The following is a 24300-nucleotide window of genomic DNA, read 5'->3' as shown; positions in this document are numbered from 1 at the left end:
CCTTAGGTTTCTATGAAACTCCTAGACAACAAAGTTAGGATATTCCTAACATAACAAATTATGATAACTCCTATAATCAAATGGAACAAAATGAATTTATAAGGACAATAATAAATTCACATCGAATGTCCCTTTTATTGCAGTTGCAATTATAATTCATAATTAGATCGACTTCTACTAAGTAGGCATTAATATAATTACTTGATTCAATAATAATTATTTATCTCCTAACAAGTGTCCTCCATCTGTGATAATACATCCTTGCTTTATAAGTTGATTAAATCTTGCATCTATAAATTAATTATTAATGTTATTTTAACGTAATAATATTAATTAATCGAGCAATTGAAATTTGAAGTGTCAAACGTTAAAATGTTAATTGCTTTATTTAGTATAAGATTCCATCTAGGCTAAATGAGTTCGCAAGACCAAGGTCTTGGACTTATTTTCGAATATATATAATTCCACCACGATATCCTCTTCCAGGGAAATTATAATTATCTCACCATTTAATAAATAAATAAATTCATTTAAGCAAAAACCCCTAAATTAATTTACAAGAGATATTTATTGATCTCTATTAATCTTTTTAATTATTATAGGAATTAATTAAATTAACTCTAGCAATTGGATTTTTAAATCCCATGATTTATTTTAGCAATAATTATAATAATGCTAAAATTTGACTAAAGGGCTAAATAAATCCATAATGTGAATTTCCCTATAAAATTTAGTCTGGAATAGCCTAAATTTAGGTGGACTAAATAATCCCCTAAAGTCAAATAATTTATAAAGTCAATATAATTTCCTAAAAGATTACACTCTGAAAGATATTTAAAATTTAAAACATCAAATCAAATATTTAAATGCCCATATGTTTATATAAAACCTATATAATATATAAATACATATTAAAATAAAACAGACCTATACATGCATATATATAATCATATGTACACAACACACACACACACACACACACACACACACACACACACACACACACACACACACACACACACACACACACACACACATTTATATATAATTCTTTTTGTCCCTAATTAATAGAATATCCACAAACGCTAAAATTGTAAGTTATAAATAAGGAAATTATATTAACAATATTAATATATTTCTCTTCCTTCAATCTCTATCTTTATTTTTATTTTTATAATTCAAATATACCCTAACCCGAACCAGGTTAGGGTTTTATATTTTCATGCAGGGCTAAGGGAGAGCGGTGGCAGCTAGAAGCAGCGGCCATGGTGGAAGGAGCGGTGGAGGGTTTGGAGGAGAACTACTAGGGCCGGGCGGTGGGCACCTCAGAACACCATTGTGGTTACCCACAGTGGTGTCCGGGCACCGCCCACTGTGGGTAAACACAGTGGTGGGCTAGGTGCCCTTCCACTATGGGTAGGGAGGCCCCCGAGCCGACATTGTGGTTGCCCACAGTGGCAGCTCGAGCCGTGTCGCCCACTGTGTTTAAACACAGTGGGATTCGGCCCCGAAACCCTCGATTTGCTATTTTTTTTTATTTTTATTTTTTGTTTATATATATATATATATATATATATATATAGCTTTGCATAGTAAAGTCAGCCCTAGATATCTTATGCATCCAATATATATATATATATATATATATATATATATATATATATATATATATATATATATATATATATATATATATATATATATATATTGGATGCATAAGATATCTAGGGCTGACTTTACTATGCAAAGCTATATTATTTTCTTTTTGAACTTTTAAATAGATTAAATAAAACTTTCAGATTTTAAAACAAATGTATTTCTTCCCTTTTTAAAAAAAAATACCATGTAGCTAAAATTAGAGATAGACTAATCAATTTTAGATTTATTTTCTGCATTTAAGTAAAATGACAGAATTAAATAAAATTAAGCAGCAACTATATTAGATTAGAAAACATTGAAATAAATCTTAGAGATAGACCTGTTAATTTTAGATTTACTTTCTGCAATAAATCAAAAAAAAAAATAACATAATTTAATAAATTTTAACAGTAACTACATTAACCTAGAAATCATTTAAATTGACCTTAGAGATATGCATGTTAAATCTATTAAACCATGATATGCATTTGGAAATAAATAATTAGAACTAAATGCAAAATTTTCTTTTACTAACATGCAAGCTTTCTACTTTACTCTTTTCCCATTTTTTTTTTCAATATGCATAAGAAGATAAAATGAACCTTTATTTTGGCCTGTTAATGGGCTGCTGAGGGCTAATCTTCAGAGTATGAGCATATCAACCCCAGAGTGGACTCTTCCTGAGAAGGGGTGGATTAAGATTAATTTTGATGGTGCATCAAGGGGCAACCCAGGGGCCTCGGGTGTTGGGGTGATTGCTCGCAATGATCGGGGAAACATTCTGGCCATTGGGGCCAAGAGATTGGTGGATGGAACGAGCAACGTTGCTGAATCTCATGCAGCGTTGGAAGCAATCCTAATGGCAGGGAAATTGGGGGTCAAAAAACTTCATTTGGAAGGTTGCTCTCAGGTTGTGGTGAATGGAAGCGTGGTGTTTAGACAAGTAGGTGCATAGAATGCAACTTCTGCTAAATGAATTTGAAGACTTTAAGGTGACTCACGTCCTTTGGGAAGAAAACTTGGAAGCTAACAAACTTTCTAATGTGTGAGCGAATGGCTCCTTGGAAAATATGTTTAGTTTGTTTGAGGACTTTAGAAATTGTAGTCCTCTTGACTATGATTTTGAGTAGATGGCTTATTGTAGAAAAGTGAACCCAAGCTCGATTTGAAATGACCATTTGTTGCCATGGTTCTGTGGGAATTTAAGTTCCTCATGGTGTGTGTTCTACAATTTTACTGCAAGTGGCCTTGAGGTGTTGGTTGATGATGGAGGCGAGTGGTGTGAGTGACTGGTGATGATGTTTTGAGTTCAGCGAAGCGTGTGAAGTACTCATGAAATGTGATGGAAGCAGCTTTAAAGGCCTTTGTGCTTTGATTCTTGGCATTTTGTGATGACTTCTTGGTGGTAGGCGCAGTGTATAGGGTTTCATCTTTTGTAGCAGAGTGCAAGGATGGAAGCCAATTTTTCATTGGAATCGGATGGACAATTGCCTGCGTTTCGTGGGTTGGTCTCGGGGATTAGGTTAACGAACATCTTCAGAGTGGATGGAGACATTTTCTGGAGGGCAGTTAGGCTACTGTTGGGAGAGGAATTTCTGACTCAAGATTGGCGGCCTAGAACAATCTTGACATTTCATCACTTTTTACTGCTTTGGCCTTGCAGGTGGGGACGTCGATTGAGGAAGTGCAACAAATTTCTTCCATGGTGTTAAGACCCAAATGGGTAGGAGGTTTGCAGGAAGTGGTGGCCCAAGCTATCATTGGTGAGGGTTAGAAGATGGTGGAAGGCCTGAGTAGGAGGATTGGAGTGGCCGTTGGGGAGCTACAACCTTTTGTCATCTGGTCCGCTTCTCGGTCGGTTGCTTTGTAGGAGTAGGATGCAAGGAATGGTTGGGGTGAGATCGTGAACTTTGTTCACCAATTGGGGCTGACTAAATGTGTTAAGATCCGCGAGAAGGTGACTCCCATTCGGTTCGAGGCCCCTCTGGATGAGGATGGGAGGCCTTTGGTTCGGCATCAACTTCCAAAGAAATCGGTGAAGGTGGTGGAGCATGGGTCGCTATGTGGAAGTAGGCCAGGAACGGTGTTAGGTGGAGGGAGTGTGACACAGGAGGCTAGACCCAATAGGGGTATTCCCAATTTCTCAAGAGAGGAGGCATTGGGGCGGTTTCGTATCTAGGTTTGGGTTGGTAAGGGTTTAATGTGTGGTTTTTTGTATTTGTTAACGACCCTTTTGTGGGTGTAGGTCATGGTGGGATGCTGCTTGGGTTCTTTTTTGTAGTAGGGGTGTGACCCCTTTGTGTTGCAGATTGTCTATCTGCTCCTTGGATGTAATACTTTTCTATTATTAGCTATATAATACATAATGTTATCGATCAAAAAAATAAAATAAAATAAAAAAAATAAAAAAAATGAACCTTTATTTTCAAAACTAACATGCATACTACAAATATTATTTTAGTAACTATAGGGAACTTAATCCAAGATAAACATTTCATTGTTGCAACAAAAGAATACTCAATAAAAATAATGCATTTCTTTACAGTGTGTTTAAAATACAATATAGTCAACAATAAAAATGGGTGATATACCCAACTAGTCTTTCATTTCTATTAAATGAGGACTTTAAATAAAATAGATACATTTTTTTCTTAAGGTAAATACAACATGCAACTTTTATTTACATTTCTGCAACTGAAAATATAGCATCCCCTTTTCTTAATATTATTTTGCAACCCAAATAAAAACAACAACTCCTAGCTTGACTTTTTCCTTCCATTCCAAGCAACCTACAAATAAATCATAAGGCTTGACCATGGAGTGCTCACCTCCCAGCCTAGGCTTACTAGAAGCCACCCCCAAGCTTGGAGAACCAAGCACTAGACAGGTTGCACACATGGAAACACAACAAGCAAGGGAAGAACATATAGCAAACACTTTCCCAACCAAGGCTACACTCCATCACAAAATGTGATGATTTTACATGGGTGGTAGTGGACCAAATACCCTGAGGAAACTGCAAGAATAGTAGATCACAAAGCCACCTCATGGAAAACAAAGATATATCACAAGTTCATGAACCCCACATTCCTTATGCCCCCCAAGGCATTCATGCCATACTTTCTCCCCTTATGACCACCAAATGCACAAACCAGGCCATGCAGCAAGGGTCACATACACACCCATTGAGTTCGCTCTCATAAAGAGAGTCTCTCACTTGAGGGTTGTCAAACTTCTACAACCCGCAAGACCATCCTACTCTCCCAAGAGTAGAAGGCCTTGGTTACTCCCAAATCACAGGAAATGCATAAAAGAAAATAAAAGACAAATCGCATAATAATAATTTTCACCAAAGGAAATACAAGAGAATCACTTTCACATACAACCAAAATTTCCAACATAGGCATGCAACGTAAAAAGCAAGGAGATGAACCAACATTCAATCTGCCCAAAGGTATACTAGAACTAGTTTGAGGATGAGCAGCCCAAATCCACAATCCTCCCTTCTACACTTAGCCAAATTTTGAATCCAACAAAACTAACTTTTCAAAATGCATAGTCTTCAAAAATGGAGAGTGGGTGATTACCCACAAAATCTCTCATCCTTGCCTAAGAAGACCTCAGTGAGAGTCCTCACAGGTTTCTAAAACTGAAAAAGGAAAAAGTAAGAAAAAGATCAAAAAGGATCTCTCATCAAAAGGGAAGGTTATCTAACGTAGATGGCACCTTCTAATTTTGAATTTTCGCACATCTTAGAAAACCCACTTTTGGGGGTGACTAAACAGTCACATGGGAGTAGACACATGCCTAAAAATACTCCTAACCCATAGGTATACCTTATGGACTTTAGGAAACACCTTTAAACTACTCCTAGGAGTCCATTTGACCCCTTATAAACCCATCTGAAGTTAAATTTCGGGTCAAACCTATGTTGACCACTCCAAAGAGTCTCTACCCAAGGAAAATTTGGAACCACATTCAAATCTTTGAAAAAGCTATGGTTGAGACAACTCCCTTCAAGAGACAAGTCAAAATTCAAGACATAAATCAACATATGTGTCAAGTGACACAATAAAATACATTACAAAATTACACATGGAAATTGTCTCTTGTTGGATTTAAACAAATCAATAAATAAAATTTAACACACATGCATCATTTACTATTACAAATAAAATATGATACATACGGGGTGTTGTCTCTCCAAATAGACAACCCCTGGCTTTATGAACATACATAGGTCTAGGTTTGGTTCTCCATAATGTTTCCATGGTCACATGGATAATTTTCCTGCGCATCTCAATTACACATTAGTAATTCCAAATAACCTCATATAATATTAAATGCATGAATAAGAATACACATCAAACACTCTGCATACAATTGACATTTAAACAAATCAATATATCTTATATCCAAATAAAACCACACAAGCAATTATCATAATCCTCGTGATATTGATCCATACACAAGACATGCATCCTATTTCTATCATCATAGTATAGTCCTGCAAATCCAATAATGACATACATCATCTCAAATTTATCCTATTCTAGACTCATATATAGTTCTATATCTATAATGCGTAGAAGTGAGGCATCCATATATATATCAATGTTATCCAAATCATGGAATCATATAAGTTCTAAATCCATAAAGCATAAAAATAAAGCACCCATAACACATCAAAATGTACACCTCAAGGTGAAATGATTCCGTAACCTGGTTCATTTACTTTTCTCACCAATCTATCCATCTAACATAGCCCATCCTATTGAATTATAGCATTTATTAGTAAGGTCAACCATGGTCAACTGAGTTAACCAGAGCTTGATCGGGGAGGGGCTCTACATCCTCCTCCCCTAGAGATCAACTTACTCCTGGAAGTCGCATGAGCAGAATACGAAATAGGGACATAACATTTCCCACAATTCCAATAGGTTACTCTAAATCTTATCTTGCCTACTAGAAAGATGCATTACCAAAACCAACTTATTATTGTAATTAGTTTACTATCTTCATAAGATTAAATTCTTACATTTCCCTTCAATCTCAGGTAGGTGTTTACAAAATTCTATCTTTCAACAACTTACATTAATGCACCATCCAAATTATATCAATAACACACATCGACTCCCATAATCAAGGTTACACATGATAGTTTACTTATTAATTTCTAGGAGTCATACTTATTAAGGGTTCATGTAAAACATGCTTATCCCACTGCAATTGTCATCCATGCTTGCCACTAAAGAGAATTGACATCACAGTTTATCCATAATGAATCTACTTATTTTACATCAAGGTGCCTCATAAGGGGGTTAATTACATATTTGGTAAACCACCCTAGGTGCATGATTTCTTCCAAAATCCTTAGGCAACAAGGAATAATCAAGTTTAAGTTCTTTGAATCTACCCATAAGTAGGGAAATTTTCTACTCCTAGGGCCCATAATGCTTGGTATTTCTAGGCACCAGGGTTTTAGTTTCATAGGTACATTATTCGCAAAACCCAAACATTAAGGTACATAACCATCCCATTCTAAGGGAGTGATGAAAATTAATAATTATTATTTCTTTTTGATCTCATCCACACAATCATCTCCATACACATGCCAAATTTACCAATCTACAATTATCATCACTTTTGCAATTCATTAGGTCTAGATCACACACACACATATATATTTATTTTATTTTTTTGTTATAAATTTCCTTTCTTAGATTACTCGCAAATAATTTTATTTAGGAGAATATTCCTTTCTTTACCCTATATTCAAAATAACATTCTTTGTTTATTCTGTGTGCCTAATTTCACTCCTTGCGGTATTCTCCCTTGACACACTATCAGTGGTTCAACGAACATGATAGAAATTACACAAATCACATCACTAGGGCTAGCTATAATAACGTCAAAATGACCACTTGACACTTTAAAAGATCAAAATAAAAGTTACTTTCACCAAATCCAATCAAAGAAGAAAAGTGTCGGCAATTGAAAGATATTAAAATTAGCAACACAGCAAGTGCCATAGCTCCACTAAAAAGAAACATAAATTTAGTGGTCCTTTCATAAAAAAAATATAAATAAATAAAAAGAAAGTACTAGCCCCTAGATCACAAAATACTATTCAAAGAAAGTCAAAAATATTGTCGAATCAAAACTTGAAACAAGATGACCATACTAGCCATGCTATAGGGAGTAACCGCAACACATCATCCAAGATCACACATCCTAAGAGTGTTAGGAAGTGATTATTAGACTCTTGAGATTCTTAGATTATCTATATTCCTTTATTATTTACAAAATATCTAATACACATGAGATTACAATCATTTTATAGATCATGTTCCATTTTAACCTTCACGTGATTGCTATCGCAAGCCACACTTTCTGACATAATCCGTTATCTATTTAGGGTTATTAACATCCATAATTATATCTAACAGGTGATTGCACTAACTCTACCATTCTCCATCCATTCTTCTAGGACTTCCATTAATTTTCTTGATATGCTAAACCTTGGTTCAATATTATGTGGTAACTTATGCATAGACACTTTCATGTCTTACTCACATGCGGTGGATAGTTCAGCACAAAATTGTCACTTGTATACTTAGAAACACTTAGGATTTGAAAAATAAAAATGTAATCATATAATTCTACTAGGTACATCATTTGTTTTCTGAGAACCTTTGCTAGCTCCTTGAATTTTCACCTCTAATCATCCTTTCATTCTCGTCAATAAGGAGCATGTTGCCAAATTACTAACACTTATGGTTAAGAACCATTTGAGGTGAACTAATTGTCAAGTAAAATCAATAACATTTGACAACTAATTCCTTCCCACACATTTCATGACATATTTCAAACAACACGAAGAGTTGACTTATTCCCTCCTACTTCCCTAATGCAACTTATGATATCAAGGGGGTGTGCTCTTGGGAAGTGACCAGCACTCACCCTATTGATTAAAATTTGGTAAAAAGAAGTTATCCCTTTCCATATTACTTAGTTATATTTACTTACTAGAAAATTTTTGGTAGATCACAACTTACAATTTCCTTCAAACCACGTAAACCACCTTATCATCATAATATCTTGTTACCCAATTACGGTACAACATAAGGGTGTCCAATAATTACCAATGTCTTAAGACTCCCATAATTTCCAAGTTCTCCCTTGGCTAACCACATAATTCGGCTCCTTATCCATGTTCTCATAAAATATCTTATACTGCCAACTAATTGTCATTAAAACCTTTATAATACTGCTATACTATCATTCCATAAGCCATTTCCATCTGCATGTTGTTTCATCCATACTTAATGTTTTCGCATACCTTCACACTTGAGTGCCATAAATTTACAAACCTACTTCGGTTGTGTCAAGTAGTTAGATTGTGTTACATATTATCTTGTAACTAGTGACTAGCCATGATTGGGTTGCACTTTTCTCCTTAGGTTCTGAATGAATATTAGTTACTCATTCCTAGAGTATAAGATCCTAATACTTTTACACTCCTTACACTTCAATAGGGATTTTTGTACGACTCCCAAATCGTCCCTACTTTCCTTGCCATTAATTTCTCCAAGATTGTCTCCCCATAAGGGAACTAGTTGTAGCTTTACTTTGCTTGTTTCCCCAATTATATAGCTACGGATGAACTTAGGGTTTATTGCAATTACGTGCTTTAACCCAAGAAGTTCATGTATCCTTTCTCCTTAGTTAGTTCATCTATAATATTGCTAGGGTCCACTTATCAAGGAGATTGTCATTCATCATTTTAGTCCTTATCTTCAAGGTTATACAACTCTAGCTTCTCTGCATTGCTACAAGGATTGTCTAACAAATGCTCTTATTAAGAAAACTAGTCTGACCACATGCTTAAGGCACCTATTCATTAGGATAGGTTAATGCTTCTTTCTAATATTCACAAGAGTACCTATTAACTCTTCTTCATTGTTGTCTCAAATGGCGGTCGTGGTCCTCAAACCACCAAAATTTTTGCATAGCTAAAAAAAAATTAACTTGAGTTGTCGCTATCTCAAATATCTTGTTTATTGTGCCTTCATCTTATGTCTAACTAGCTTGCTTGACTTGCCAAGTCAAGAACATACCTCGATGGGTGGTATTCTCTTAGTTACCATCAGAGGTATTTTATTGTAGAATTAACTGATCATACTTGATTTGATTAGGGCAATAATTGCATTTGGGTTCCAATTGAATGGTAATCTTATAAGTACTAATGATCTAAATTTCATTTAATAAATACTGAGAATATTTATAATTTTAATTTTTTTTGTATCCTCTAGGGCCTTATTATGCCATAAGCATTATGACTAATTAGTTTCAAATTTCAGGGCTTTTAGTGCCCCTTGGAACCCCTTAAATCGATATATGTTGATCTGTTGATTTAGAAGAATTTTCACTTACGTTTCACTTTGTTATTTCGCAAGTTTCCACCTAGGTGTTATACTTCAAAGCCATAGTTTAGTTCAACTAAGTTATGAATGTAGCCCATGTTCACCAATGTATGAACCTAGGGCTTTGATACCAAAGTTTCATGCCTAAAATTTTGGGCAAAAACACACACAACAAATTTTTTTTTGAACACTTAATTACATGCAACCTATGCTTAATTAGATGTGACAACTTAACAGGTTGCTCCAAGAAGAACCTTAAATTATAATAAAATGTTTTCTAACATGAGCGATGAATAGAACAAATTTATCTAGCAGCCTTAGGTTTCTATGAAACTCCTAGACGAAAAAGTTAGGATATTCCTAACATAACAAATTACGATAACTCCTATAATCAAACAGAACAAAATGAATTTATAAGGACAATAATAAATTCACATCGAATGTCCCTTTTATTGCAGTTGCAATTATAATTCGTAATTAGATTGACTTCTACTAAGTAGGCATTAATATAATTACTTGATTCAATAATAATTATTTATCTCCTAACAAGTTTCCTCCATCCGTGATAATACATCCTTCCTTTATAACTTGATTAAATCTTGCATCTATAAATTAATGTGTAGGGGAAAAAGCGAGACTAGGACAATGTACCCTAATCCTAACTTTTGACACACATTGCGGAATACGAAAGAGCCTAGAGATATCGCATGGTTGGCTACTTCTTTTGGTGAAAGAGAGAGCCACGGGATATCTATTAGGATTTCTATTCCCTTGTTGAAATTGAAAGCTAAAATGATACAAGTTCAAACCCTAACCTCGAAATGTAAGTATGAACTAGTAACAAGTTTGCAGAATTGAGATTAAAGAATGAACAACTATAAATGTAAGGATAAAATAAGAATGCAGATATGTACCTGGAGTCGAAATCAGACTGAAAATGTTCGGGACGGGGGCGCGGGCGCCACTGTCCTGAAAACTACACCGGAAACCACTGTTTTGCACCCTGAAACACTGTATGGAAACTGTCGGAAAGCTGTCTGTCCGGAGGACCAGGGCGCCCAGCGCCCTTGTCCCAGGGACCAGAGCGCCCAGTGCCCCTGTCCTAGCAGGACCAGGGCGCCTAGCGCTCCTGTCCCAGTCTTCTGAGCTGCAATTGCACACAGAGTTCAGTCTCAGTCTCCTCTTTCCGGATCTGTGTCCTGCGGCGTCGTCCGAATCCCGAAACCTGCAATAATATCTGAAAAGGGGGAAGGGCGGCTATATAGGGTTTTGCCTTAGTCAAACCCCCGCTTTGGTGATTTCCACCTCCACGAATAGCCAATTTGTTTTGTAAAATGTATTGTGTATGCAGACCTAGTGTGTGTGCAAGGTCCAAAATGCAAGAAAGCAAACTAGAGCAACCTAGAAAGTAAATCCTAATTGCTTGTAAATGATAATGCAAATGCTCTAAATCAAGATGCAATGTGATCTAAATCATGAATAAATGATATATCAAAGCTTATGTAAGGACATGAAAACAATATGAAATCATACCCAACCCTCAAGGGAGGAGTACAAGCCAATCTTCAGTCGGTAATCTCCTATTGTTCTTCAATGTCTTCCAAGCCCTAATTGGACGAATGAATGAATTTGATAGATGCTTGATAGAATGATGTTGAGTATTGTTGAAGTCTTCAAAGATCTGCTCTTTCGCTGCATATGAAGTTCCTGGAAACAAAAATCCGATCCCTTCCAATGAGGAAAGAGAGCTTTTATGTATGAAACCCTAGGTCATAAATTCGTATTTTGGCCGACCTAGAGATTGAATATCCCACCAATTTCTTGGGGTTAAGCTTTATTTTATGATTGGATCGTGCTCCCAAAATTTCGGGAAAAATGTCCGGGACCATGTTGCATGGGCGCCATGGTCCCGACAACTTTTCACCAAATTTTCAGGGCCGTCGGATATGATGATTTTAGAGAGAATTCCGAAGTTACAGGTGATTTCGAGATGTTTAGACCCCGAAACCAAGCCCCCAAGTTCAAAATAGGACTTAATTAGGGTTTTTGATTAAGTGATGTATTGGAGGAATAAAATGCGAAGGGCGCGCTTTAGTGAAAGGGCCCTACTTTATGATGTAGAGAATGATGAAATAAGACTTTAGACCTAATTAATTTGATTAATTAAGTGCTTAAGGAGAAATGCAATGCAGAATGCAAAATGTGCTAAGGCGGGTGCTAAACTAGGTGTGAAATTGTACCACCCTAGCGAGTGTGTACAATTTATGATGCTACATTTAGCCCCCACTTTAGCAGTCATATGAGTACTACGTGCATATGCAAGCTAAAGTACAGAAAAGTAAACATGATTTGAAAAAGGATATATCCATAAGTCGTCGGACGAAGCCCCCAATGGTATCTGCAGTACACAGTTAGGAACCGCACCCTACAAAACAAACGTTAGATCACAAAATCACCTAATGCTTACTAGGGAAAGTGATGAAATCTGTGAGTAGCTATATGCCCCCCCTGTTTCGACTTGCTTATTTAGGGAGGTGAAACAGGGTAGCATGTTTACTTGCGACAAATTGTGTAATAGAGTGTTGATGAGGGGTGTTCACTAAATAGGCTTCATCAGAGAACTTTTTGGAACATCCCGAGAGTAGGAGAAGGAAAATACGATTCCAACGCAACAAACGGCTCGAAAATCGCATCTCCCAAACCCAAGTTATGATAAAATGAATGATAGGGGAAAAATTAGGGTTTCGAGAAGTAAGAATAGACAAACGAGAGTATATACTTTGAAAGTGACACTTGTATTCGTCACTTTGCCGATTTCAGGATACTATTCAGTGCAGCGGAGCCCACCTAGTCATCATGCCTTTACGATGACCGGAGCGTCCCACGAGGATCGAGATCCTGCGCCAGGCCGTGATCGACGACGAGCCACTGGATGAGGTGAGTTGACTGAACATTTGACTTTTGATTTCTCGCATGTTTGACTTTTCCGTGATCGAATGCGGACCCTGAACGCCGACCGGGGCCCACCTAGGGCGCCCTGGTCCCTGAGGGGTGCCCTGGTCCCCCCAGGGCACCATGGTCCTTGCAGGGCGCCATGGTCCTTGTAGGGCGCCATGGTCCCTGACAAGGCACCATGGTCCCCTCAGGGTGCCATGGTCCCTGACAGGGCGCCATGGTCCCCAATCAGGGCCTGGCGAGGGGTTACAAGGCAAGCATTCAATGTTCAATAGTTTGCATTTGTGATTTCGATGATTGAGTACTGATTTTGGTCATGTTTTCATTTTGCAGGGTCTCCCATACATGAGAGAGCATACAACGGGACACATCCTTTGCACTTTGTGAGACCAAATTCCACGGCTGACTCAGTCAGAGAGAGACACCCTATCAATAGTAGGATTGTGGTACATGATTCTTATGCCGGCCATTCGATTTCATCCTACGATGCTGATGGCACTGATGGAGAGATGGGATCCTGACACCTGTACCTTTCACCTTCCAGTAGGAGAGCTGACGGTCACACTCAAGGATGTGTACCGTATACTGCGTCTTCCTATCAGAGGAGTGACAGTCACATATGTGACTGATCGGGTAGCAGAGGATCATCAGAGGGAGCAGATGTACTGCATAGGGAGAGTCATGCCGAGCGAGACGAGAGGTCGTATCATGGTCAGCTGGTTCTTACATCCTACAGGAGAGATACCACTTCTGAGACGCCTCATGATAGCCATCATAGCACTAGCCGTCTGCCCTAATGGGTGAGGGACACACATGCATGGGGGCCTCACATGGTGTATCAGAGGGATGGAGAGACATAGGAGAGTTTATGCATGGGGTTGGAGTATGCTTGCACATCTCTATCACGACCTTGAGGAGTATGTATTCGGACAGGGTTGTAGTTTGATGACATGCACACTTCTGCAGGTGTGGATCTTAGAGCACTTCACATGCACCAGGCCCGTCGGCTATCCATTGAGTATAGCGAGCGAGCGACCTAGGGTGTTCGCTTATCCACTGACCAGTGAGTGGAGATTTGGGGATTTGTTGTATTGGAGAGTGACTATTGACAGACTGACATCCGAGATGATAGTGTGGAGACCTTACCTACTGATGCACAGATGGGATGGTATGGAGAGACAGTTAGCATGTTTACAGAGGAACCGCCTACTGCGAGGACGATATGCACACATCATAGTCCCTTTCTACTTCGACCGAGTACAAAGGCAGTTCGGACTAGAGCAGTGTGTTCCAGCCGATGTGCCCATCTATACTCGACACTCACGGGTCCTTCCCAGACCTAGAGCAGTAGTGAGACCGACGATGGATGATATCGAGATGACAGACTTGGAGGGATCAGATCAGGATGTAGTCACTGACTATTCTGCAGAGCCTGGAGCATAGCGTAGATATGTTTCATGGTTCATGAGATCATATCCAGGTCCTATCTTTCCACCAGATCATCCGACAGGCTATCCAGGCCCATGGAGACATGGAGACCGAGACGAGGATGAGGGATCCAGGTCAGAGGAGCCAGATAAGGGAGAGGGTCATGAGGAGACGGGAGATCCTGATCCACCTACAGGCGATCAGCCCAGTGACGAGGAGGAGGAGGATGCAGATAGAGAGGAGGACGAGGAGGATGCAGGTGATGATGCGGATGAGGATGAGGATGATGAGGAGGACGACGAGGAGGATGATAGAGATGATGAGGAGGAGTCGGATGTAGCTCCCCACCATTCAGGAGACGATACCATAGCTCTGGATCCACCTTTTATTCCCCAACAGGAGGAACAGGAGGCAATACGGAGACCTGTCACCAGTACCGTCCAGCCTACACCCATCATGGATAGAGTATTCGAGCGAGGGGAGCCTAGCGGTTCCCAGTCACAGATGCTACCATATCATGATCCCTACTGGCACGAGGGAGATCTAGGTATAGTAGGTTTATATTGATTGATTAATGCTTTGATGATATAGAATGGTACTAACAAAGATCTATTCTACTGCCATAGCTAATGTGCAGGACTGGTGTTCCTTGATTCAACAGGCAATGACAGACATCTCCATGATAGCACAGAGTCCTAGTTCCTCACAGATTACCTACAGGCCTCAGGGGAACGCGGGTCGGCATGAGGATTTGTTTTTCCCATTCTGATTATAGGTAGATATATGGAGGGAGAGAGAGAGAATCCTATCAGAGGATCTCCGTTAGGCGCGGCAGAGAGAGGGAGTCCTATCGGAGGATCTCCATCAGGCGCGGCAGAGAGAGAGAGTCCTATCAAAGGATCTCCATCAGGTGGGGCAGAGAGAGAGAGTCTTATCAGAGGACCTCCAGCAGGTGCGGCGAGATCTAGTAGCGGCCCAGACCGAGGCTACCACCTATCGTGCGATCCTCATGGATAGGGATCGTAGGAGTTCCTCTCGGAGTCAATCACGATCTGTATCGCGCTACACACCCATGGGTCCACCTCCACGGCCAGATCAGGGGGGAGCATCCAGTCGACACTCTCCAGCCACTAGCCCTAGGGATAGGAGATGATTGTATGATGTAAGAGAGAGATCACATTTTGGATATACAGTGACCTATGTTTGTACACGATCCACACATATATATGTATATATACATGCTTCTCGTTCTGTCTCAAATGTGTTATCTTTAATGCCTAAAACAATGCATATTTTGTTTTGATTAAATCTAATATATTTGGTAAATGTACATGTATGTTCAGAATTTAATTTTCATGTGATTGATTTCTCAATGCTTCATGATTAAATTGATACATGTGTGACTTAATTAAAATATTTAATCAAGTACGACATTGATGATAAGGAAGAAATATGCATTAAGTCTAAGAATCATATAACTAATGTGATTTAATTGTGAACTTAAACACAACATGATACGATTCTACTTAACACATAAAAACACTGTATAATATGCTAGCATTATAAAAATGTAAACCTTTTACAATTTACATTAATGAATTCAAGACAAACTATAAAGTAAGAAGAAATGCTTGTCAGGAATGAAGCAATATAGATCAAACATCATAACATTTAATTCTATTTTGCTTTTAATTAAGAAACACTAACATATTATCCAATGTTGAAGAAGATAGATAAGAAGTGAAGAATTTAAGCATAATATCTACGCAAGTGCATAGCATTGATAGGTTCTTTAAGAGGCGTACCATCTACATCCACTATTTTGTAAGCACCTGATCCATAATCCTCAATGACGATATATGGTCCAAGCCAATTAGGACTAAATTTTCCCTTTTCGGCCGGCAAGGCATTCACATTGCGCTGATTCTCATAAAGGACTAAATCACCTACTGAGAAGGAACGTTGAATGACCTTATCATTATAGCTTCGCTGTAGGGTTTTGTGATACGCTTGAATATGCTCAAGAGCGTTTATACGCTGTTCATCAAGCATCTCAAGCTGTTGAAGTTGTTGTTCTCTATAGGAGTCATCATCTACTATACCTTTAAGAGAAACCCTAAGTGATGGAATTTCTAACTCTAAGGGCATAATAGCATCAGCACCATAAACAAGATTATAAGGAGTAGTTCCCATAGCAATTCATACACTCGTTCGGTAGGCCCAAAGAGCATAGATTAGCTGGTTACTCCAATCCTTACCATGCTTATTTATGGTTTTACGAAGAATTTGCTCAATTATCTTATTGGATGATTCGGCTTGACCATTTGACTGAGGGTAATACGGTGTAGAAAATCGATGTTTGATATGATACTTCTCAAGGAATTTCTTCACGTCCTTGTTCTTAAATGATGTTCCATTATCTGAGATAATAGTGGAAGGTATCCCAAATCGAGAAATAATGTTTTCTAGAAGAAATTGACAAATCACTTCAGCAGTAGTAGAGCGAAGAGGAATAGCTTCTACCCACTTCGTAAAGTAATCTGTTGCAGTTATAATGAAGGTGTTTCCTTGAGATGAAGGAGGAGAGATTTTTCCAATAAGATCCAAACCCCATGCGGAGAAAGGCCAAGAAGCTACTTGAGAATGAAGTTCTTGGGCAGGAGCATGAATCAGATTATTGTGTTGTTGACATTGGTGACATTTCTTAACAAATGAGAAGGAATCCTTCTGCATAGTTTGCCAATAGTATCCCATACGAAGCAACCTATGAACCAGGGATTTGCCCCCAAAATGCCCCCCACAGGCACCCGAATGTGCCTCTTCAAGAGCAACAGGGATTTTCGACTTGTTAAGACAACGAAGAAGGAGACCATCATAACCCCTTCGATAAAGGACATTAGAAAGGATGATATACCTAGCACACAACTTGCGGATTCTAGCCCTAGTGTTCCTATTAGCAGAATCAGGGAAGGTACCATCGGTCAAATATCTTACAATATGCGAGAACCATTCATCTGAGTCTACAAAGTCACAACATGTTACCAAGCTAGAATCATCTTCAATAGCTGGAGAAGTAAGATTGTGAATAACGAAGTTAAGATCGACCATAGGGTCCTCTAAAGATACTAACGAAGCCACACATGCCATCGCATCCGCATGTCGGTTATCTTTTCGAGGGACAGGTTCCATGGTATAAGAATCGAAATTTTGTAATAAAGATATAGCAAGGTCTTTATATTGTGATAATTTGTCTTGTTTTGCTTGATATATTCCTGTTACTTGTCTTATAATTAATTGCGAATCTCCATAGATATGTATGTGTTTTATATTAAGAGCTAGGGCTGCTTTTATTCCTGCTATAAGAGCCTCATACTCAGCAATGTTATTGGTACACAGGAAATTTAGACGATATGATAAGGAATAGGTTTCTTTGTAGGAGAAACCAAAACAACACCTGCCCCCGATCCCATACAGCACTTAGAGCCATCAAAATATAACTCCCAAGTTTCATCTTTCTCTATAGAAAGAATGAAGTCATCAGGAAAGGACTCAGGGTTAGGGAATGAAAAAGGTGAAGGAGCCTCAACTAAGTGATCAGTCAACGCTTGTCCTTTAATTGCTCTTTGTGAAACAAATTTAAGGTCAAATTCAGTTAACATCATAACCCACTTAGCGAGACGTCCTGATAAATCAGTTTTAGAGAAAAGATGCTTCAACGGATCAAACTTAACCATGACATGGACTTCTGAATTTAAAAGATAATGTCTCAATTTCTGAGTCGCAAACACCACGGCCAAGCATTGTCTTTCTATCACAGAATATCGGGTCTCATAATCGAGTAAGGTATGACTTATGTAATACACCAAACACTCCTTACCATCTTTATCATGTTGTGCTAACAATGCTGCGAGAGCATGAGAAGAAGCAGCTGTATACAGGATAAAGGGTTTAGAAGGTTCGGCAGGTTGAAGAATAGGAGGACTAGCTAAATACACTTTTAAATCTTCAAATGCTTGTTGACAATCCTCATTCCACTGAAAAGTGATATCCTTTTTAAGAAGTTGAGTAAAAGGAAAGGTACGATCCGCAAGTTGAGACACAAACCTACGAATAGCTTGAATCTTTCCTTGTAAGCTTTTAAGTTGAGATACATTTCGAGGAGGTGGCATGTTAACAATAGCATCTATTTTCTTAGTGTCCACCTCAATCCCACGATGCGAAACTATGAACCCTAATAGTTTTCCACTATCCACACCAAAAACACATTTTCGGGGATTCAAGCGCATGTGATATTTACGAATTCTTTCGAAGATTTGACGAAGGACTTTAACATGATCCATGCGAAGAAAGGATTTAGCCAAAATATCATCAACGTAATCCTCTAAAATCTTATGCATATAATCATGAAAGATAAGGGTCATCGCTCGTTGATAAGTTGCACCGGCATTTTTAAGTCCAAAAGGCATCATTATCCAACAAAACGTACCCCAAGGAGTGGTGAAAGCGGTTTTGTATTGATCTTGAGGGTTAATGAAAATTTGATTGTAGCCTGAAAAACCATCCATGAAGGATAAGAGGGCATGTCCTGCCGTAGAATCAACTATCATATCAATGTTTGGAAGAGGGAAATCATCTTTTAAAGAAGCCTTATTTAGATCCCAAAAGTCGGTACACATTCTTATTTTGTTATCTGGTTTAGCCACAGCGACAATGTTTGAAATCCATGGGGAATAGTCAATAGGGCGGATAAATCCAGCCTCCAATAACTTTTCAATCTCAGCTTTAACAAGCAGAGCTATCTTAGGATTCATTTTTTGAATCTTTTGTTTCACGGGCTTAGCATCAGGTACTAAGACGATATTATGAGTAACAATCTTAGGATCTATACCAGGCATGTCAGAATATGCCCAAGCAAAAATCTCAGGGAATTCATGAAATAGTTCTTCATATTGTTTTTGTTCCTCTTCATCCAAGCATTTTCCAATTTTAATGATTTTTTCTTTGTTGCAAGGATCCATCTTAACATCAAGGGTATCACTTATGAGGAGATTACTTTGTTGAGGAGTATCCTTTAACTGAGGGAATTCTTTCACAGTCTTATCATTATCAATCTCTTTTCCAAAATAAGCTTCGGTGTTCAAACAATAAGGGAGTCCCCTATTGTGATGATAACGAGGAAGAGTGTCATAGGCTCCCAAGAACTTAGCTAAAGCGTCGTCGGTGGGGAAGATATCTGGAGCACAATCACCCAAAGAATCCTCATCAATATACTCAGGGTGTTGTATTGATAAAGATGTAGAGACGGCATTAACACTAATGCATGGTCTTTTAGAGGCTTTAGTACGTCTGCAGGGATTATAGCCAAGTCCAAAGGCATAATGTTGAAAATTAGTCTCTAGAGGAACTCTAATCCCTTGTTCATTAGCACCACAACCTTTTCCATGATACCCATGCTTAGCAAAAATGCGAAAACCACGACCATAGCGATCAGCCATTTCAGGAAAAGAAGGTGGTTTTTCATAAGATAAAGAATCAAACTCTTCATAGTTATAGATGTGAGAAGAGGAAGTTTGAGAAGCGGCCACAAAATTATTACTCATAGCTTCAGGCAGGGTTGATTGTCTTTTAGTTTCTTCTTTCTTTCCAACTTTGTGATTTTCAGCTTCTTCCTTCTTTTCAACTTTAAGTTCTCTAGAAGGAATCTTATATTCACCCACAAAGGTAGGGTTAAAGTCAAGAGATCCCCAATCATCTTCTACGAGAACCTTCTCAGGATCAAAATCCTTTTTATGTGTAGTTTCAAGCCGAGAAGGATCCTCCTTAGGAATTCCAGATTCATCCCAGGGATTTTGATCATTGGAAAGCAAAGACTCATCGATAGGTTTCTTGTTTAAAGATTCATCACTAGACGAGGATGGCTTAGAAGAATCTCCTTTGGAATGAGATGTTTGTAGACAAGCTTGAAAATTAGTATCTCCCATCAAAGTATATGTCTTATTGTTATAGATGAATTTAACTTGTCTATGCAATGTAGAGGGGACAGCTTGCATGCTGTGAATCCAAGGCCTCCCTAATAACAAGTTGTATGTTAAATTTCCTGGCATAACATGGATAGGAGTAGGCAAAGTAATAGGTCCCACTGTGAGAGGTAAGGTGATGATACCCAATGAAGTCTTAGCCACATTGTCAAAGCCATGAATAGAACGAGAGTCAGGCTCCATAAGAGATGTATCCACATTCATCTTATGCAATAGATTGATGCTACACACATTAAGGCCAGAGCCATTATCTACTAGTGTTCATCTTATAGCAGTGTCTTTCATGACAACCACAATCATCAAGGGATCATATTGTTGTTGGACTTCACTAGTAGGCAACTCATCTTGCGTAAACACAATTTGAGGTTTAGGATTCATCACAGAGTTAACAAAAGATGCTATATTACTAGATGTATTCGGTGGAGGAACATTCAAATCTTTCAAGGCATCTTGTAACATTCCATGATGAGCGGAAGAAGTTTGAATCAAATCCCAAAGGGATATCTTAGCAGGGGTAGCCTTAAGCTGTTCTATGAGATCATATTCCTTACCCATAACTTGCGAAATACGGGGAGCTTGAGGAAGAATTGGTTGAGGATTAGGAAGAGAGACTGGAACAACAGGAGGAGGATTAGGTTGCTTATTATTTCTGGTATGATAAGTATGGGCAACCGCATGATAACTCTCTCTAGTTATTTGCTTAGCATAATTGTAAGGACTTATAGGTTGTCTTCCTTGTACGGTAATGATTGGTTTATTCAGAGTACAAAAGGAATCATGATCATACCTCCCTTGGACAGTAAGGAGAGGAGTCTTAGGAATTTGAAAGGTGGGAGAAGGATAAGCACCTTGGACTTCAAAGAGAGGTTTGTTATATTCATTCAAATTTATCATGTTAACCAACTTAGAGGTCTTGTTTTTGTTTATAGGTTTCGACAAGGCCACAAAGTCATCAAGGGCATCATCCAACAAAGCATAATCATATCGGTTAAAAGGTTTGTCTTTTGATTCAAAAGGAGACATCTCCTGATAGAGGGGATTATTGAAAACAACCATGTTACTAGATTCAGGGGAAGAGTGGATAGGAATGTATCCTTGAGAGGAATCATTCGACTTATCTTTCTCATCACACCTAAATGGCATAGTAACAAGGTTTATGAGTTTTTGATAAAATGAAGGTTTAGCATCCTTAGGGTTTAAAAACTCATCTAAAGCTTCATCTAATTCATCTTGGCTATACTCATAATAATCATCAAATGCATGAACATTTTGCAAATAAAAATCTGACATTTTGAAAAGATTGCATAAAATTTAAACACACAATGCAAAGAAACACAAGTTCTCTCTCTTTTTTTTTTTTTTTTTTCTCTTTTAATGAAATGAAATGAAAACACACTAAATCTAGATCTAGATCTAACACATTCAATGCAAGAGGAAGCAATGATAGATTCACGTCGGGTTCACCAAAATGTGTAGGGGAAAAAGCGAGACTAGGACAATGTACCCTAATCCTAACTTTTGACACACATTGCGGAATACAAAAGAGCCTAGAGATATCGCACGGTTGGCTACTTCTTTTGGTGAAAGAGAGAGCCACGGGATATCTATTAGGATTTCTATTCCCTTGTTGAAATTGAAAGCTAAAATGATACAAGTTCAAACCCTAACCTCGAAATGTAAGTATGAACTAGTAACAAGTTTGTAGAATTGAGATTAAACAATGAACAACTGTAATTGTAAGGATAAAATAAGAATGCAGATATGTACCTGGAGTCGAAATCAGACTGAAAATGTTCAGGACGGGGGTGCGGGCGCCACTGTCCTGAAAACTGCACCGGAAACCACTGTTTTGCACCCTCAAACACTGTCTGGAAACTGTCGGAAAGCTGTCTGTCCGGAGGACCAGGGTGCCCAGCGCCTCTATCCCAGAGACCAGGGCGCCCAGCACCCCTGTCCTAGCAGGACCAGGGCGCCTAGCGCTCCTGTCCCAGTCTTCTGAGCTGCAATTGCACACAGAGTTCAGTCTCAGTCTCCTCTTTCCGAATCTGTGTCCTGCGACGTCGTCCGAATCCTGAAACCTGCAATAATATCTGAAAAGGGGGAAGGGCGGCTATATAGGGTTTTGCCTTAGTCAAACCCCCACTTTGTTGATTTCCACCTCCACGAATAGCCAAGTTGTTTTGTAAAATGTATTGTGTGTGCAGACCTAGTGTGTGTGCAAGGTCCAAAATGCAAGAAAGCAAACTAGAGCAACCTAGAAAGTAAACCCTAATTGCTTGTAAATGATAATGCAAATGCTCTAAATCAAGATGCAATGTGATCTAAAGCATGAATAAATGATATATCAAAGCTTATGTAAGGACATGAAAACAATATGAAATCATACCCAACCCTCAAGGGAGGAGTACAAGCCAATCTTCAGTCGGTAATCTCCTATTGTTCTTCAATGTCTTCCAAGCCCTAATTGGACAAATGAATGAATTTGATAGATGCTTGATAGAATGATGTTGAGTATTGTTGAAGTCTTCAAAGATCTGCTCTTTCGCTGCATATGAAGTTCCTGGAAACAAAAATCCGATCCCTTCCAATGAGGAAAGAGAGCTTTTATGTATGAAACCCTAGGTCGTAAATTCATATTTTGGCCGACCTAGAGATTGAATATCCCACCAATTTCTTGGGGTTAAGCTTTATTTTATGATTGGATCGTGCTCCCAAAATTTCGGGAAAAATGTCCGGGACCATGTTGCATGGGCGCCATGGTCCCGACAACTTTTCACCAAATTTTCAGGGCCATCGGATATGATGATTTTAGAGAGAATCCCGAAGTTACAGGTGATTTTGAGATGTTTAGACCCCGAAACCAAGCCCCCAAGTTCAAAATAGGACTTAATTAGGGTTTTTGATTAAGTGATGTATTGGAGGAATAAAATGCGAAGGGCGCGCTTTAGTGAAAGGGCCCTACTTTATGATGTAGAGAATGATGAAATAAGACTTTAGACCTAATTAATTTGATTAATTAAGTGCTTAAGGAGAAATGCAATGCAGAATGCAAAATGCACTAAGGCGAGTGCTAAACTAGGTGTGAAATTGTACCACCCTAGCGAGTGCGTACAATTTACGACGCTACAATTAATTATTAATGTGATTTTAATGTAATAATATTAATTAATCAAGCAATTGAAATTTGAAGTTTCAAACATTAAAATGTTAATTGCTTTATTTAGTATAAGATTCCATCTAGGCTAAATGAGTTCGCAAGACCAAGGTCTTGGACTTATTTTTGAATATATATAATTCCACCACGATATCCTCTTCCAGGGAAATTATAATTATCTCACCATTTAATAAATAAATAAATTCAGTTAAGCAAAAACCCCTAAATTAATTTACAAGAGATATTTATTGATCTCTATTAATCTTTTTAATTATTGTAGGAATTAATTAAATTAACTCTAGCAATTGGATTTTTATATCCCATGATTTATTTTAACAATAATTATAATAATGCTAAAATTTGACTAGAGGACTAAATAAATCCATATTGTGAATTTCCCTATAAAATTTAGTCTAGAATAGCCTAAATTTAGGTGAACTAAATAATCCCCTAAAGTCAAATAATTTATAAAGTCAATATAATCTCCTAAAAGATTACACTTTGAAAGATATTTAAAATTTAAAACATCAAATCAAATATTTACATGCCCATATGTTTATATAAAACCTATATAAAATATAAATAGATATTAAAATAAAACAAACCTATACATGCATATATATATATATATATATATATATATATATAGAATTCTTTTTGT

The 24300-nt window shown here is 38.0% G+C and overlaps 1 protein-coding gene across 1 annotated transcript; it reads left to right on the top strand.

The window, feature by feature from the left end:
- Positions 1–2287: 2287 nt before the first annotated feature.
- LOC131858374 (uncharacterized) lies at positions 2288–3817 on the top strand. The gene is made up of 3 exons (XM_059211603.1): positions 2288–2581; positions 3302–3361; positions 3584–3817. Exons 1-3 carry the CDS (start codon positions 2288–2290, stop codon positions 3815–3817), a joined length of 588 nt encoding a protein of 195 aa, XP_059067586.1.
- Positions 3818–24300: the final 20483 nt, after the last annotated feature.

This window comes from Cryptomeria japonica, chromosome 9, assembly GCF_030272615.1.
Source record: "Cryptomeria japonica chromosome 9, Sugi_1.0, whole genome shotgun sequence".
In the NCBI taxonomy this organism is placed as follows: domain Eukaryota; kingdom Viridiplantae; phylum Streptophyta; class Pinopsida; order Cupressales; family Cupressaceae; genus Cryptomeria; species Cryptomeria japonica.
This window is presented reverse-complemented; position numbering and strand designations above follow the sequence as displayed.